Source organism: Nycticebus coucang, chromosome 2, assembly GCF_027406575.1.
Source record: "Nycticebus coucang isolate mNycCou1 chromosome 2, mNycCou1.pri, whole genome shotgun sequence".
In the NCBI taxonomy this organism is placed as follows: Eukaryota; Metazoa; Chordata; class Mammalia; order Primates; family Lorisidae; genus Nycticebus; species Nycticebus coucang.
The window spans coordinates 116,783,428-116,799,481 of NC_069781.1; the positions used below are offsets into that span (position 1 = coordinate 116,783,428).

Here is a 16,054-nt window from a genome sequence, read left to right on the forward strand (position 1 = left end):
TCAGGGCCTTGCTGGCATATGACACAGTCCAGTTTTCCTAACTGGACTGGTGCCAGCAAGGGGTTACAAATTTAGATAAACATTTAACTCCCCCAAAATGTACTGGTCATTCTGCCAAGAGTGTGTCCTGTTGCCTCTTTGACATTTTATGAGCATTTTTTCTTTACATTATAGTGATCCTCCTTGTAAACAATTTTTTTTTTTTTTTTTTTTTTTTTGAGATAGTCTCACTTTGTTGCCTTCGTGCTATGGCATCATAGCTCACAGCAACCTCAGATTCTTGGGCTCAAGTGATTCTCTTGCCTCAGCTTCCTGAGTAGCTGAGACTACAGGCCCGCCACAATGCCCGGCTATTTTTAGAGATGGGTTCTAGCTCTTTGCTTAGGCTGGTCTCGAACCTGTGAGCTCAGGCCGGCTACCTGCCTGGGCCTTCCAGAGTGCTAGGATGACAGGCATGAGCCACTGCACCTAGTCTGTCCTTTTCATTATCATATAAGCATATCTCAATGTCAATAAATAATCTGAAAAATAGTTTTTCTTACTGTGGCCCAAGACATGGGTGGTATGTGTCCTGAGATAGTCCTGGGTTGAGTGAAAGCTTTTCTTTCTTTCTTTTTTTTTTTTTAATTTTTGAGACAGAGTCTCATTTTGTTGTCTTGGGTAGAGTGCTATGGCTTCATAGCTCACAGCAACTTCAAACTACAGGCTTCAGCAGTCCTCTTGCCTCAGCTTCCCACGTAGCTGGGACTACAGACACCCGACACAATGCCTGACTAGTTTTTCTATTTTTAGTAGAGATGGAGTCTTGCTCTTGCTTAGCTGATCTTGAACTCTTGAGCTCAAGCAATCTACCTACCTCAGCTGCCCAGAGTGCTAAGATTATAAGTGTGAGCCATCGTATGCTGGACAAGTGAAAGTTTTTGTTGGCCTTCTGTCAGGACACATACCCTCTGAGTGGGTGAGTGCCACCTATGCTTTTTAGTCCAAGGGCCTTGAGCTCCTGTCTGTGGTCACTACCACAGTCACGTTCAGTCTCCCTTTGCTGGACACAGTCACTCTCCCTGCTGGTCACACTTGGTGAAGAAATAAAATACAGGGTGGTTCAGTGCCTGTGGCTCAAGCAGGTAAGGCACCAGCCACATACTCCTGAGCTGGCGGGTTGGAATCCAGCCCGGGCCCACCAAACAACAATGACAGCTGCAACCAAAAAACAGCCAGGTGTTCTGGCGGGCGCCTGTAGTCCCAGCTACTTGGGAGGTGGAGGCAGGAGAATCGCTTAAGCCCAGTAGTTTGAGGTTGCTCTGAGCTATGATGTCATGGCACTCTACCCAGGGCAACAGCTTTGAGGCTCTGTCTCAAAAAAAAGAAAAAGAAATAAAATACAGGGTGTCCATAAAGTTCATGTGCAATTTTAAAATTGTACAATTATTAGGGCCGGGCGTGATGGCTCACGTCTGTAATCCTAGCCTTGTGGGAGGCCGAGGTAGGTGGATTGCCTGAGCTCATGGGTTCTAGACCAGCCCGAGCTAGAGCAAGACCCTGTCTCTGAAAATTGCTGGGTATTGTGGCAGGTGCCTGTAGTCTCAGCTACATGGAGGCTGAGGCAAGAGGATCGCTTGAGTCCAGGAGATTGAGATTGCTGTGAGCTATGATGCCATAGCACTCTACCAAGGGTGACAAAGTGAGACTGTTTAAAAAAAATTTTTTTTTTTAAATGTAATAAAATTGCACACTATTTTTTTTTTTAAATTTTTTTATTTTTAATTTCAACTTCCTTGTTCATTCTTCTTCGTTTGAAGTACTCTTTTTTGTCTTCCTCTGGCGATGTTCTTGATGTTAGTAGAGACAGGGTCTTACTCTGGCTCACTGCTGTTACATACTAGTCTCGAACCTCTGAGCTCAGGCAATCCACCTGCCTCGGCCTCCCACAGCGCTGGGACTCCAGGCGTGAGCCACCATTCCTGGCCTTTTTTTTTTTTTTTTTTTGTGGTTTTTGGCCGGGGCTGGGTTTGAACCCGCCACCTCCGGCATATGGGACCGGCGCCCTACTCCTTGAGCCACAGGCACCGCCCTATTTTTTTTGATTATTAAATCATAGCTGTGTACATTAATGCAATCATGGGGCACCATACACTGGTTTTATTTACCATTTGACATATTTTCATCACACTGGTTAACATAGCTTTCCTGGCATTTTTTTTAGTTATTGTGTTAAGACATTTATATTCTACATTTAGTAAGTTTCACATGTACCCTTATAAGATGCACCGCAGGTGTGATCCCACCAACCACCTTCCCTCCCTCTCCCTTTTCCCCATATTCTTAAGTTATAACTGGGTTATAGCTTTCATATGAAAGCCATAAATTAGTTTCATAATAGGGCTGAGTACATCGGATACTTTTTCTTCCATTCTTGAGATACTTTACTAAGAAGAATATGTTCTAGCTCCATCCATGTAAACATGAAAGAGGTAAAGTCTCCATCTTTCTTTAAGGATACATAATATTCCATGGTGTACGTATACCACAATTTATTAATCCATTCGTGGATCGATGGGCACTTGGGCTTTTTCCATGACTTAGCAATTATGAATTGGGCTTGCACACTATTTTAAATGTATTTGCCAACATTTGTGGCAGCTCCCTATGCAGGTGTGTTTATTTGCATCATCATATGCTTTGTGAGTGTGGTTTTAGGTATCACTTCAGCCTGGTAGAGGGATTTGAGCTGCCATAAAGTACCACATTGAGTCTTACTATGTTGGAAAAGCAGTTCCTAGCTGCTTGTAAGTATCACTAATGTGTAGAACATTAGTGATAGGATGGGTGGCTTTGACAAACTTTGATAGAACTTTGTGTTTCAAAAATCGTATGTTCTAAACTTTATGTGAATTTCTTCCTGCTGTAGTTGTAAGAAACCTGTCTTAGTTCACATATGGCTTCCAGTCAGATGGGGGTTCCTATTGTCCCCCCCCCACCTATGGCCCTGAGGAAGGGTGGGTGGGTCTGGACCCTGATGCCCTCTTCTGTTCCACTCCACAGCGGATTGGCTACCTCGCTGCCTCCCAGAGCTTTCATGAGGGCACTGATGTCATTATGCTGACCACCAATCAGATCCGCAAGGTAGGCCTTCCCCATGGTTCCTTGTACTGAGGACGAGTGTAGGTCTACTCCCATCAAGCTCTGTCTATCTGCTGGTTTCCCAGTTGCATGTGTGCTAGAGTAGGAAGTAGGAGCTCTTGGGTCTGAGGGTTGACAGACCTTATGCATCTTGCATCTTAGCAAGCAGGTACAGTTTCCGTAGGCCATTGTGATTCTCAGAAGACGTGAAGAGATGGCCTTAGTGGGTTGGGCTTTGCTCCCTGGTGGATTTGCAAGGCTGGAGGGTTCAACACCCCCTTTCCTGATCTTGGAAGGTCAGTAGGCTCCTCTACACTGAGGCTTGCCTCTGTGGTTACTCTGCTTTCTTTCTTTCCATCCTACTTCCCCTTGTGGTAGTGCCTCCTGAGGTCATGTTCCTTTCCCTGACTAAGGGTGGCTTTCTGTCTGGTGTTGTTTTTCTTTTTCTTTTTTTTTTTTTTTTGACAGTTTCACTCTGTTGTCCAGGCTGGAATACAGTGGCGTCAGCTTAGCTCATAGCAACCTCAGACTCCTGGGCTCATCCTCCTGCCTCAGCCTCCCAAGTAGCTGAGATTACAGATGGTTGCTGTGATGCCTAGCTAATTTTTCAATTTTTAGTAGAGACGGGGTCTTACTCTTGCTTAGGCTGGTCTCGAACTCCTACCTGGGCCTCCCAGAGTGCTGGGATTACTGGTATGAGCTACCTGTCAGCTGGTTGAGTTACCTGATGTACACATTTTCTGTTGTATGGAAAATTTTTTTTGCATTTGAAAACAGTCTTTAAAGATCAAGTAATAAATTTCCCCTTTGGCCCCAGCACTTTGTGCATCTTTTTTTGGGAGACAGAGCCTCAAGCTGTCGCCCTGGGTAGAGTGCTGTGGCATTATAGCTCACAGCAACCTTCAATTCCTGGGCTCAAGCGATTCTCCTGCCTCTGCCTCCCAAGTAGCTGGGACTGCCAGCGCCTGCCACAACACCCGGCTATTTTTTTGGTTGCAGCCATCATTGTCGTTTGGCGGGGCCGGGCTGGATTCGAACCCTCCAGCTTGGGTGTATGTGGCTGGCGCCTTAGCCACGTGAGCCACAGGTGCCGAGCCACTTCGTGCATCTTTTGTTTGCCCATCGTTATGGGGTAGTTGGGGTGTTAAGAGAATCAGACCCACCATCCATGGGCAGCTGGCCCTCTCTCAGCCCGACCTACCCCTCAGGCCTCCAGCCCTGGCTCCCAGATTCCCAGTTTGAGGGCTAGACCTGTGGGAGATGAGATGGTGACTCAAACTGGGGACTCCTGGCATGTGGAGGAGCAGCCATGCAGATGCTGGTGTGTACTGTCACCCACACAGGAAGAGGTACAGATCCCTGCCTGGCTCTGTTCTGAGCAGGGTTGTAGAACTAGGTATTTTGCCTTGGCCATGTGCATCCTGTGGTCTAGATGCCACAGGGCTTGAAGGTCCATTAGCACTGGTTGGGGTGCCCAGCAGGAAGAGAGTGGGTTGCTGGGTGAATGAGCAGATGACAGGGATGAGGACGGTGGAGTGCTGTGGTGTCCTGGGCACTCAGGTGCCTGGTGCCCAGCCAGCTCCTGTGTGAGCACCTCACCTGAGCCTTAGGTCATCCAGCTCTTCCCCAGGAATCACGCTCAGCCATTCTGTTAGGTCCTGGTGCTGCTTTTGCCTGAGACTTAACCTTTCACAGAAGCACACGATGCTTCTGCTTGGTTAGGAATGGTGTTTGTATGGCCACAGCTCTGTACCATTTAGCACTCTGCTTCCTTTGTGTAGGATCATGACAGGAATGCACTTCCAGATGTTTGTGTTCCCTGTGTCACTTTAAACAAACCTGTGACTTATTTTTGTTTGTTTGTTTTGAGACAGAGTCTCACTATGTTGCCCTTGGTAGAGTGCTGTGGCATCACAGCTCACAGCAACCTCAGACTCTTGGGCTCAAGTGATTCTCTTGCCTCAGCCTCCCAAGTAGCAGGGACTACAGGCATCCGCCACAATGCTTGACCATTTTTTATTGCAGTTGTCATTGTTGTCTTAGCTAGCCCAGGCCAGGTTCGAACCTGCCAGCCTTAGTGTATGCAGCTTGCGCCACAACCACAGTGCTACGGGCACCGAGCCCAAACCTGTGACTTTGAAACACTCCTTCCATGGGGGTCCTGGGTTCTGGCTGCTTCATGAATACCTGGACATCTCTGGACAGACCTGCCCAGGGAGCCCTTGCTCCCTTTCTCTGACCCTGTGGTGAAATGTACTGAAGGAAAAATCCAGTCACAGAAGGAGCGATGGCTGTACCATCGGTTCTGCTGCTGCCTCACCCCCTCAGCTGGCAGTGCAGTGGCTTTTAGAGCTTGTGTTTCTATATTTATAGCCCAGCTCTTAAAATGGTTCTCAGCACACTCCTTGAAGAAAATCCCCCCGGGCGGCGCCTGTGGCTCAAGGAGTAGGGCGCCGGTCCCATATGCCGGAGGTGGCGGGTTCAAACCCAGCCCCGGCCAAAAAAAAAAAAAAAAAATTAAATTAAATTAAAAAAAAAAAAAAGAAAGAAAATCCCCCCCAAGAGCAAGTTTGTGGTAGTGAGAGAATTTCCCTTAGTGCAGAGGCTGGACATGGGCCCATGTGTGAGTGGAAGCTCTGGGGACTGGGAGCTGGGGAGTGTGAGTCCAGAGCAGGCCATGGGTGGCTGCCGGCTTCTCCTCTGTCTCTTGGTCCCAAGATGGAATTGTCCTCAGGCTGGAGCTTTTCCCAGCTTTGAGAGGGGCGCAGGGTCTCTTGGTCTCTTCTGGAGGTTATCTCTGGGGGTCTTGTACTGTGGGGCTCCCACCTGCTCTGTGCCTGGGTAATAGGTAGGGTAGGCTTGGCACTGGTATCTGCCAGCTGGCACCCCTCGGGTCAGCAGTGGGCAGCAGGTGGCCCTGACTACAACTTGGGCCGTGGGCCACGCTCAGAATCGGGGCAGCCCTCTCCCAGGCTTGCAGATCAGTGAGTGAGCGCTTCTGTCCTGTGAGGTGCCCAGAGACTGGACTGGTTCTTAGATGCGGAGCTTCCAGTTCTCCTCAGACCCTGTCTTGTCTGCAGATGGCCTGCCTTATCTCCTCTCTTGGTGACAGTGTCAAATCGGCTATAAATTGTTCCTTGTCCAGGCTCAGCTCCGCAGAGCCCTCTGCGGCAGATGTAGGCACAACTGCACCCTAAGCAGGTGAATCTTCTGGAATGTGCATGGTGACAGCCATGGCACCTGCCCACTGAACCCCTCTCCCTCCCTTTCCAGGACTTGAACAGCCCCAGCCAGTATGACACTGGCGTTGCACTGACTGGTCTGTCCTGTTTTGTCACCCCAGATCTTGCCAGAGACCTGGCAAATGACATCATGACACTGGTGAGTTTGCAAGCATGCCCACCACCCCTGCACCTCTGTTCTAGGGAGCCCAGTTTAAAGCATTACAGCAGGGAAGCTTGGCCCTTTAGGAACGGGCAGGGGTGTGGAAGTAGGCCTGGTTTTGAGCTCACCTTTGAAATCTTCCTGGTAGGGTAGGAAGTGGGTGTCCCTGGTGGGCCAGGACTTGGAAGGATACTGGTTCCTTGCTATGATGCTCATGCTAGTGGCACTTCTGCCTTCTTCACCCTTATACCTTACAGCTGCCAAGCTGGTCTTTTTTGAAACAGAGTTTCAAGGTGTCGCCCTGGGTAGAGTGCCATGGCGTCATAGCTCACAGCAACCTCCAACTCGGGCTCAAATGATTCTGTTGCTTCAGTTTTTTTTTTTAGTCTTATGTTGCCCTCGGTAGAGTGCCTTGGCATCATAGCCCACAGCAACCTCAAACTCTTGGGCTTAAGTGATTCTCTTGCCTCAGCCTCCTAAGTAGCTGGGACTACAGACTCTCACCATAATGCCCAGCTATTTTTCTGTTGTAGTTATCATTATTGCCTAGCTGGCCTGGGCTGGGTTCAAACCCACCAGCCTCAGTGTATGTGGCCACGCCATAACCACTGTGCTATAGGCACCAAGCCCAGTTTTTCTGTTTTTAGTAGAGAGGAGGGTCTCGCTTTTGCTCAGGATGGTCTTGAACTTGTAAGCTCAAGCAATCCACCCGCCTTGGCCTCCCAGAGTGCTAGGATGACAGGCAGACAATGGTCCTTATCTCACAGGGGTCCCAGATGGCCTTTGAGAACACCAGAGTTTGAGAAATGACAGCCCTTGGACCTTCTGTTGTGTGCCCAGTTAGTCTTCTAGCAGGACTCTTCTTCCTTTTCACTTAGAACTCAGGACCACATGGAGTGGGAAGGAGCTCCGGCCTCCTCTCAGAGTGGGTTCTGCGTTACCAGCCTGGTCACAAAGAGATGCTTAGATCTTGGCTGATGGCCCTAAAGATTGTGGGTGCAGCCTGCTCAGCTATAGGTCATGGGTCAGCAGCCTGTGGCCCCAGGGCCACATCCAACCTCCCTGGTGCTGCATTGTCCACTGCACCCTCAGCAATACAGTGGGGAATCCATGTAGCATGGAGACGGGAGCTGTATGATCTTCCGGACATATTGCTCTCCCAATACTAGAGTAGTTGAGAGCCCACCAGAGGGATAGGTGTGGGTGCCCTGTCATAGTGGGCAGGAAGGGCTTTGTCAGGGGCAAGCAGTGGAGGGAGGGGGCTCCCCAGGGCCTAATAGCAGGTGAGGAAGGGACCACCGAGGGTGAGAAGACAGCTGGACAGCCCAGGAGAGGCCTGTAGGGAGGTCCTTGGCATCCTGCTTAGGGGTTGGCCATGCTGATAGGACTATAGGCACTGACTAGGCAGACCAGGGTTCCCTGTGTGACCTTTCGGGCCTCCCTGTTCCCTCCAAGGCCCAGGCCTAGAGCACAGGTGCATGGGCAGGTTTCTGCTCCCTCTGAGATCTACTCTGTGGTCCGTGGGATGGGTAGGCCCTGACTGGAGGGGTTGGAGTGGGGGGAGTGATGGCAGCAATGAGGTACCTGGTGTAGACTGCAGCCCGCTGTCTCAGCAGATGTCGCACACCAAGCCTTACATCAGGAAGAAGGCCGTGCTGATCATGTACAAGGTGTTCCTGAAGTACCCCGAGTCACTGCGCCCTGCCTTCCCCCGGCTCAAGGAAAAGTTGGAAGACCCCGACCCTGGTTTGTGGATTTGAGTTAAGGTCGGGGTGGGGTGGCTTAGCTCTGGGAACTGTGATGGGAGGAGGTGGGAGGGCTTCTCCCCATGGGACATTCTGGGGCTTTTCTGCTGTGGTAACTTCAACATACAGTGGGCAGAGCTGGGAGGCTCAGTATGACCAGTGGTCAGCTGCGGGTTCCTCCTGGGCCCTGGGGACAGTGAGACTCAGTGCAGCACATTCATGGTGAGGGTAAGGCAGCAGAGCCCTGTATTCCCCATGGGCCTGCAGCTTCCCAATCCAGGGAAGGTGGGGAGCCAGCCAGATGGTTGGTTCTAGCATTGCCAGGTGACCTTTGCAGTGCAGGACATGGCCAGACCATGTTATCCACATGGGAGCCACCTTCAGACTTGCAGGGCTGTTGAGCATTTGCAGCTTAGTGACCAGAGGGTGTAGTTTCAGAGAGGTTATCTTAAATTTGAATAGTCATCCCATCCCTGGCATGCGTTGGGCAGCATGGCTGGGAGTGCATGTGTTAAAGCCTTCTCACTTTCAGGAGGCACTTGGCTCAGGTCTGTGGAAACCAAACTTGGAGAGTGATTAGTCTGCTGGCTCTGTTTTCGGAAGGGCAAACATGACCCGAACTGGAACTCGGGCTGGGTGGGCTCAGTCAGTGAGTCCCAAACCTTGTCTGATAGTACCCCAAGCTGATGGCTGGTCAGACATTTCTGGGGGTACCTCTTCCCTGTACAGGACGTCCTCTCTGATCAGGAAGATTAGGGTGGGATTTTTAGAGCTGAGTTTTTTTATTTTATTTATTTATTTATTTTCTAGAGACAGTGTCTCACTTTGTCACCCTGAGTGGAGTGCCGTGGCAACCTCCAACTCTTGGGCTTAAGTGATTATCTTGCCTCAGGCCTCCTGAGTAGCTGGGACTACAGGCTCCTGTCACAATACCTGGCTATTTTTTTTTTTTTTTTGAGACAGCCCCAAGCTGCGGACCTGGATAGAGTGCTGTGGCATCACAGCTCACAGCAACCTCCAACTCCTGGGCTCAAGGGAGTCCCTGCCTCTGCCTCCCAAGTAGCTGGGACTACAGGCGCCTGCCACAACACCCAGCTATTTTTTGGTTGCAGCCGTCATTGTTGTTTGGCGGGCCCGGGCTGGATTCAAACTTGCCAGCTCAGGTGTATGTGGCTGGCTCCTTAGCCGCTTGAGCCACAGGCGCCGAGCCTGCCTGGCTATTTTTTGTTGCAGTTGGCTGGGGCTGGGTTTGAACCCTCCACCCCTGCGCTATCTTTTTATTTTGAAATAATATCAGATTTCCAACAAAGTTGAAAAATAGTATAGAGAATTCCCATAAGCTCATCACCTGGCTCTCCAGAATTTTCTGCCTTGTATGATCAAAATGAAATCAAGACAAGGAAACAAAACAAACATTGACAGGACACTGTTGGTCCAGCACAGACTGAACTCTCCTTCACCAGCTTTGCGGAGCCTGCCCCCAGCAGCAGATGCTAGCCATACCTTTGATCACTCGGCTGCAAATTCAGGGGCTCCTGCTACCCCTGATTCACTAGACCAAATCTCAGAAGCATTGTGCTTAGGATGTCAGTTGTAGGATGGAACAGCCAGCACAGGTGCAGCCAGATGATGGAGCACCGTGGAGAGGGCCACAGGGTACCACAGAAAACTCTAGGGGGCTGTCCTCAGCACAGCATGTGCCCAGTAGTCAGGATGCCCCCACACTGTGGCCTCCCCAGTTCTTTGGGGTCTCACCATGCAGGCACAATGATGAGTGAGACCAGGGGCCTGGCCGTGTGATTGGGACTCACTTTCTTCCCCGGCCCCGCCCCAGAGGTCAGGATGGTAGCGTGGGGTTCAAGGTCCCTGACCCTATATTCCCACAGATGGTCTTTTTGGTGAACAGTCCTCTTCCTGAGCCATTGTGTTAGCATAAACTCAGAATAACAAGTCATTCCTGTCACTTGCGAATTTCCGAGGGTTTCAGAAGCTCCAGAGTCTTCATTGCACATCCCCTTTCTAGTCTGATAGCGTTTCATTGTCAAGATTTTTTTTTTTTTTGCAATTTCTGGCCGGGGCTGGGTTTCAACCCGCCACTTCCGGCATATGGGGCTGGTGCCCTACCCTTTTGAGACACAGGTGCTACCCTGTCAAGACCTTTTTTGATCTTAGTCCCTTGTTTTTGTCTCCTGTGATCTTGGCTCTATTGTAGAGAAGGGATCAGTTGTCCTACAAGACATCCCTGAGGTACCTTGGTCTGTTTCCTCCTGGTCAGTCTGAGAAGCTGCTGTCTGGGCAGGAGCCCCATGGAGGAGACATGTGTCCACCCGGGCCCATTTCCAGGCTTGTGGGGCCGGCGTGTCTCATCAGTGTTGGCCCTCGCTGCAACCACTGGTCAGGCAGCACAGGCCAACTTCTCCCCTTGAGCTGCTGCTTCTCCCTTTGTAGCTGATGGTGTCTTGTAGGGAGGTATTTTGTGACTCATGAATACTTCCTTTCTTTGCTAATTTCAGCCTCTGTTGGTGGCCCAACCTCAACCTGTTCAGTGTCTGAAGGACGATGCTTCCCTCTCCATTCTCTTCTTCATTTATTTGTTAAAATCCTAGGGATGGAGAGGCTTCTGTTCCTCCCATTCACTTGTTTCTTCACTTGTTGTTTTACATTAGGTTGGTCTGGTGGGTATTTCTTTTATTCTGTGAGCCATAATCCAACACCTTCTTCTTGAATATTTTTGTTGGAATTGTCACATGTTGGCCATTGGGTGTCGTGTGATGTGGGTTCCTGTGCCCACCTGTCTTTTCCCCTTATTTTTTGAGCATTTCTCTGCTTTCTGTCACTACAGGATCCCAGGTTCACATTCCCCTTCTCTGCCCTGATTCTGAGATTTACATTTCTCGAAGTGGTGCTGCTTCTTTCACTTGTGAAGATCTGGGCACCACGATCTTCTTGCTACTGGAGTGTCACAGAACTAGGAAGTGTGTGTGTGTGTGTGTGTGTGCGCGCGCGCGCGCGTTCTGCATGCACGCACGCACGCACGCACATCTGCACAACTCCTTACCCACACTGTTAGCTGCTCTGGCTGGCTGTGTATGTGGTGAAAGTCACCAGTTCTTATACCTGTACTTTTAGGCCCACACCACAAGGTTCCCATTGGTGAAGACAACCCTCCTTGTTGACAAGGATGCCCCCCTTCTTACTGACAAAGACCCCCTTGCTCCCCAGGGGTTCAGTCAGCTGCTGTCAACGTCATCTGCGAGCTGGCCAGACGTAACCCCAAGAACTACTTGTCCTTGGCCCCGCTGTTTTTCAAGCTGATGACCTCGTCTACCAATAACTGGGTCCTCATCAAGATCATAAAGCTGGCAAGTAGCGCCTGGGATGCTTCTTCATTCACTGCACACATCTCACCCATTGGGGTCCTGGCTGGTGCAGTTGTGGGCGCCTGAGTCTGCCTGGACCCCAGCCCACAGGGTGGTGGTGGTGACGCGGCTCCTCTCGCCCCACAGTTTGGTGCTCTGACCCCTCTGGAGCCACGGCTGGGCAAGAAGCTGATCGAGCCTCTGACCAACCTCATCCACAGGTGGGCACAGGCCAAGACCAGCCTGGCCTTGTGGCAGCCCCACCTGGCCAGAAATGCAAGGGCTGAGATGTGTTCGCAGTGTGCCTTTCACACTGCACTGTTATTCCTGGTGGGGGCCTAATTAGGCCTGGTCATCCAACCCCCTGGCCACACTTGGGAAACTTGCTCACATCGGCAGATGCCCTGTGGTTCGTATCTGACCAATGTCCAGGTCCTGTCTCTGACCCTCACTGGTTTTGGGAGTCAGATCTAGGAGCCTCTGGTCCTTCAGTGAAAGGCACAAACTCAACACATCACAATTCAGAGGCTTTTACCTGTGTGTCTACCTGTTCCCTATTAACAGCTTGACCACGTCTAAGAAATTGGACTTGTCGTCTGGGTGTCACAGAACTGAGAGGCTAGTGGGTGATATCCTCTAGGGGGGAGCCTTTCCAGGCCAGGCTGCCTGTGGGACAGAGACAGGCCAGCCCCACTGGCTGTCATGGGGAGTGCTGGGGCCAGGAGTCCAGCGACAGGAGTATGCAGGGAGGGGGGTAAACCGGGCCACAGGCAGGGACATTAATTTCAGACACAGTCAGGCTTCCCTAATGTTGGAGATATGTCTTTAGCAGTTCTTGTGTGTGATCATCACAGCCTGCTTCCCCCCTGCCCAGCCACTCACCTGTTACTCAGAGGCTGCACCACCGGCAGGTGACGGTGCTGAGGGGCAAGTGCAGCACAAGGCCGGAGTGTTCATGCCTCTAAAAATGTCTGAACTCGGAAGTAGTACAGGAGGGTACTGTCCAGACTACTTCACACATGCCATCTGGCAGTGCCTGAGATGTCATGTAGCATACGTCTATATTCGGGTTTCTCACACTTCCTTCCTGGGAAAGCGAGTTTATAGACTGCCTATGCATGACGGGGCTTTGGAGAGCATGGTATGGTCACCTTCCTGAGGACCATGGGGCTAAGTGTCCAGCAGACACTGCTACTCTGCTATGACAATTGGTCTTCACACCACTATTTTCTTCCGTTCACAGCACGTCTGCCATGTCCCTTCTATATGAATGTGTGAACACTGTGATTGCAGGTGAGGCTGATGTGTCCTGTTTTGGAAGGGGTGATTATCCTTTTGGGGGGGTTCCCTTGAGGACCTCCAAGCTGGGGGAGTCTCGGGGGAGAGGGGCAGAAAGCTGGATGGCAGGGCCTCCTGGTGGTCACATATCTCTGCCCAATTCCCCACCACCCTCCACGTTGGGCATTTATTTGTTCAGGGCTCTGGAGCAGCTCAGCCCCAGCCACATTCTGGAGTCCCTTTGGGATGTGAGAGTCATCTCCTGCCTCCCAGAGCTGTTGGCCTCCTGCTGCTCTGGGTTCACTGTCAGATCCACCAAGATTGTGATTTCCGAGAATTTAAAGCATATCTGAGGCATGTTTCACCATAGGTACTAAATGTTGGTACCTACAATAAAAACATCATGTAAGGTGGAATCATAATTTGCCCATTAGGACTGGCCAGGCTGCCAGGGATGTGTAGTTGATGCTCCTTGCCCCCAGGGGTCATGATGGTCTCCTTAGAAGTTGGTCTGTCACAGTGCGTGTGGATGGTAAATGAGAAGTCCTGTCCACTCCTTAAGCTTGTGCTGCCAGCCTGTTGAACAACCAGAGCTGTGATTCCTGGCAGGGTTGCCAGTCTGCTGGCATGTTTCCTGTGAACTGGTGTCAGAGTCCAGGCTCTGTGACGCTCAGGGTCTGCTTGCCTATCTGAAGCCAGTAGGAAGCCCTAGGCCAGGTGGGACCCATGGGGGGCCCTGACATTTGGTAATTCATGAGATGCCATCCCTGGTCCAGTGTCTGTGACAGAGCTGTGTGGGCTGTGAAAGGCCCTGAGGCTCCAGTGTGGTAGGTGACCCTTACCTTGGAGGAGAGTGTGGTAGGGCAGGGGGATCAGAAGTGGCCATGTGTAGCTGGGCATTGTGGGTGCCTGTAGTCCCAGCTACAAGGGAGGCTGAGGCAAGAGAATCATGCCACAGCAATCTAGTAAGGGTGACATAGCAAGACTCTGTCTCAAAAAAAAAAAAAAAGAGTCCCTGTGATGGGGCAGGAGAATTTAGGGTGCAGGGAGAGGTAGTAGTCACGAGTGAGTCATCTCCAGGGCTAGGCATACCCAAGGAATAGTGGCTCTCAAGTGGCTGTATAGGAGCTGACACATGGGCATGGCCCTGACATTCCATGTAGCCTGAGTTCTCATGGGACTTGCCCTGGATGGGAGGCCATATGCCCAACACGTAGGGCTGTGATCGAGTTCAGCCTGCCTGACTCCTTGGGACCTGGTGAGGGGCAGGGGCAAGAATGTAGACTTGGCACTTCTCTGGCACCTAGTATAGTGCTGTGCAGGGAGGATTCTGGGACTTAGCACACTGTTGACCTGGTGGCTGTGGTTCATGGCAGCAAAGGGATGGGGAGGGGAGGCCCAGCTTCCAAAACCCTTTCCCTGTGGAGTCCTATAGGACATGCTGTACACGCCCCAGCAGTGAGCCATGATGACACACGTGAAGTGTACCCAGGGAAGGTCATAGAGACTTCTGCCTGGGTTTCCACTGGGGTTGGTCACACCAGCTTACCTCACAACCTGGCCTTTGCCAAGATTCTCAAAGGACTTCAGGCGTTGCACACAGACCAGGATTGTTGCAGGACCAGTTCAGGCCCAACAGCCCCTTCTCTCACAGACATGAGAAGCCCTTGTCCAGGCTCCTGGCCTCTCTCAGGGCAACTTCACCAGTGCCTTCTGGTGACACAGCCCATTGTGCCAGCCGTGTTCTGGGTGGGCAGCAGTTGGGAGGAGCAATTCCACATATGGTGGCATTTCTGCCTTTTGTCCTTTCCCTTTCACTCAGCAAGGGGCAAGAGCCATAGTGGATACACTGTTTGGAGGTCAGCATAGTGGCCATGGGCATGGTGGCTTACTGACCTGGCTATCTGTTTCAGTGCTTATATCTCTGTCCTCCGGCATGCCCAACCACAGTGCCAGCATCCAGGTACGTCCAGGGGACAGGTCTGGGGGCCTGTGGGTTGCCACCCAGGGCCAGATGTGCTCTTCCTTGGGCTGGACACCCACCTTCCTCTGCTCACTGGATAACCCTCCCCACATGACCTTCCTTGTGCCCTGAGCAAGCTGTGTGCCTGATGCCTACCCTGGTTGTGTGCATTTCTTTTGTGTGTGTATCCATTTGAGTTAGGGTCAAGGCACTCCTGCCTGAGTGTTCTGGTGGCTCCCAGCTACCCTGGCAGCTGCCAACCTGTGTCCCTCTGTCTTATCTGTGTTTGGGGACAGCCCATCCCTGTCCCCAAGCTGCTTTACCCCTGAATCATCAGCCTCACAATCATGGCTTGTAAAATGCCATGTCCACTCAAGCCCAGAGCCCTAGCAGCTCTCCGACTGGCCTCGAGGTTATTGGGATGGTTGTATCCTTGTTTTCTTTGTTTGGTTCAAGTTCATTTTAGTTACATGATTAATACGGTAAAGTAAGTCCCTAAATCCCAATTCTTCCCCAGGAGGCACACCATGCTATTGGATGTGCTCCTACCTCCATGAATGTTCCTGCTTAGTGTCTCTGGTGAGGGCAGCAGCATCTGTCCTCTTCCAGCCTGTCCTTATAGCAGGTGCAGACTCATTGTTGTCCCCTGCTGAGCGGGGCCTGTGTGAGGCCCCAGGTTGCCTAGCCCCTTCCTTGTTCCAGACAGTTCTCCCCCACCTCCTGTTAGGTTGCATGTCCCACTTCTCTCTTAACCTCTGGCCTGTGGAGTGGAGCTGATATGAGACCTTGGCCCAGAGTAGGGGAGGACTGGAGGATTAAAAGACCTGGGGTCAAGGGTCTAACTGAACTCACACTTGGTTTCAGAAAATGCATCCAATGTTATGTTCCCTCTTTTCAGCTTTGTGTTCAAAAATTAAGGATATTAATAGAAGACTCTGATCAGAACTGTAAGTTGTTCCTCCTTTCCATTCCTTCATTTCTGTGTCCTAACCTTTTATAAGCTCTGGTCTCTTCCCAGCGTAAGAAGAAAGCATGTGAAGCATGTGACCAGGCATGATGGCTCACACCTGTAATCCTAGCACACTGGCAGGCCGAGGCAGGCAGATCACCTAAGCTCACGAGTTTGAGACCAGCCTGAGCAAGATCGAGACCCTGCCTCTAAAAATAGCTGGGTGTTGTGGCAGGCACCTGTGGTCCCAGCTAAT

The 16,054-nt window shown here is 51.1% G+C and overlaps 1 protein-coding gene across 3 annotated transcripts in view; it reads left to right on the forward strand.

Annotated features, from left to right (window-relative positions):
* The window catches only part of AP3D1 (adaptor related protein complex 3 subunit delta 1), a 60,264-nt gene that overhangs the window by 21,692 nt on the left and 22,518 nt on the right, over positions 1-16,054 (forward strand). The window contains exons 4-11 of one of the 3 annotated variants that reach the window (XM_053581075.1): positions 3,043-3,123; positions 6,394-6,501; positions 8,118-8,250; positions 11,472-11,611; positions 11,756-11,829; positions 12,852-12,901; positions 14,800-14,849; positions 15,748-15,796. In XM_053581075.1, coding sequence (XP_053437050.1) covers positions 3,043-3,123; positions 6,394-6,501; positions 8,118-8,250; positions 11,472-11,611; positions 11,756-11,829; positions 12,852-12,901; positions 14,800-14,849; positions 15,748-15,796 — 685 coding nt within the window. Of the gene's footprint in view, positions 1-3,042; positions 3,124-6,393; positions 6,502-8,117; positions 8,251-11,471; positions 11,612-11,755; positions 11,830-12,851; positions 12,902-14,799; positions 14,850-15,747; positions 15,797-16,054 lie in introns of those variants that run through there. The other 2 variants (XM_053581078.1, XM_053581082.1) reach the window with 2 other exon arrangements.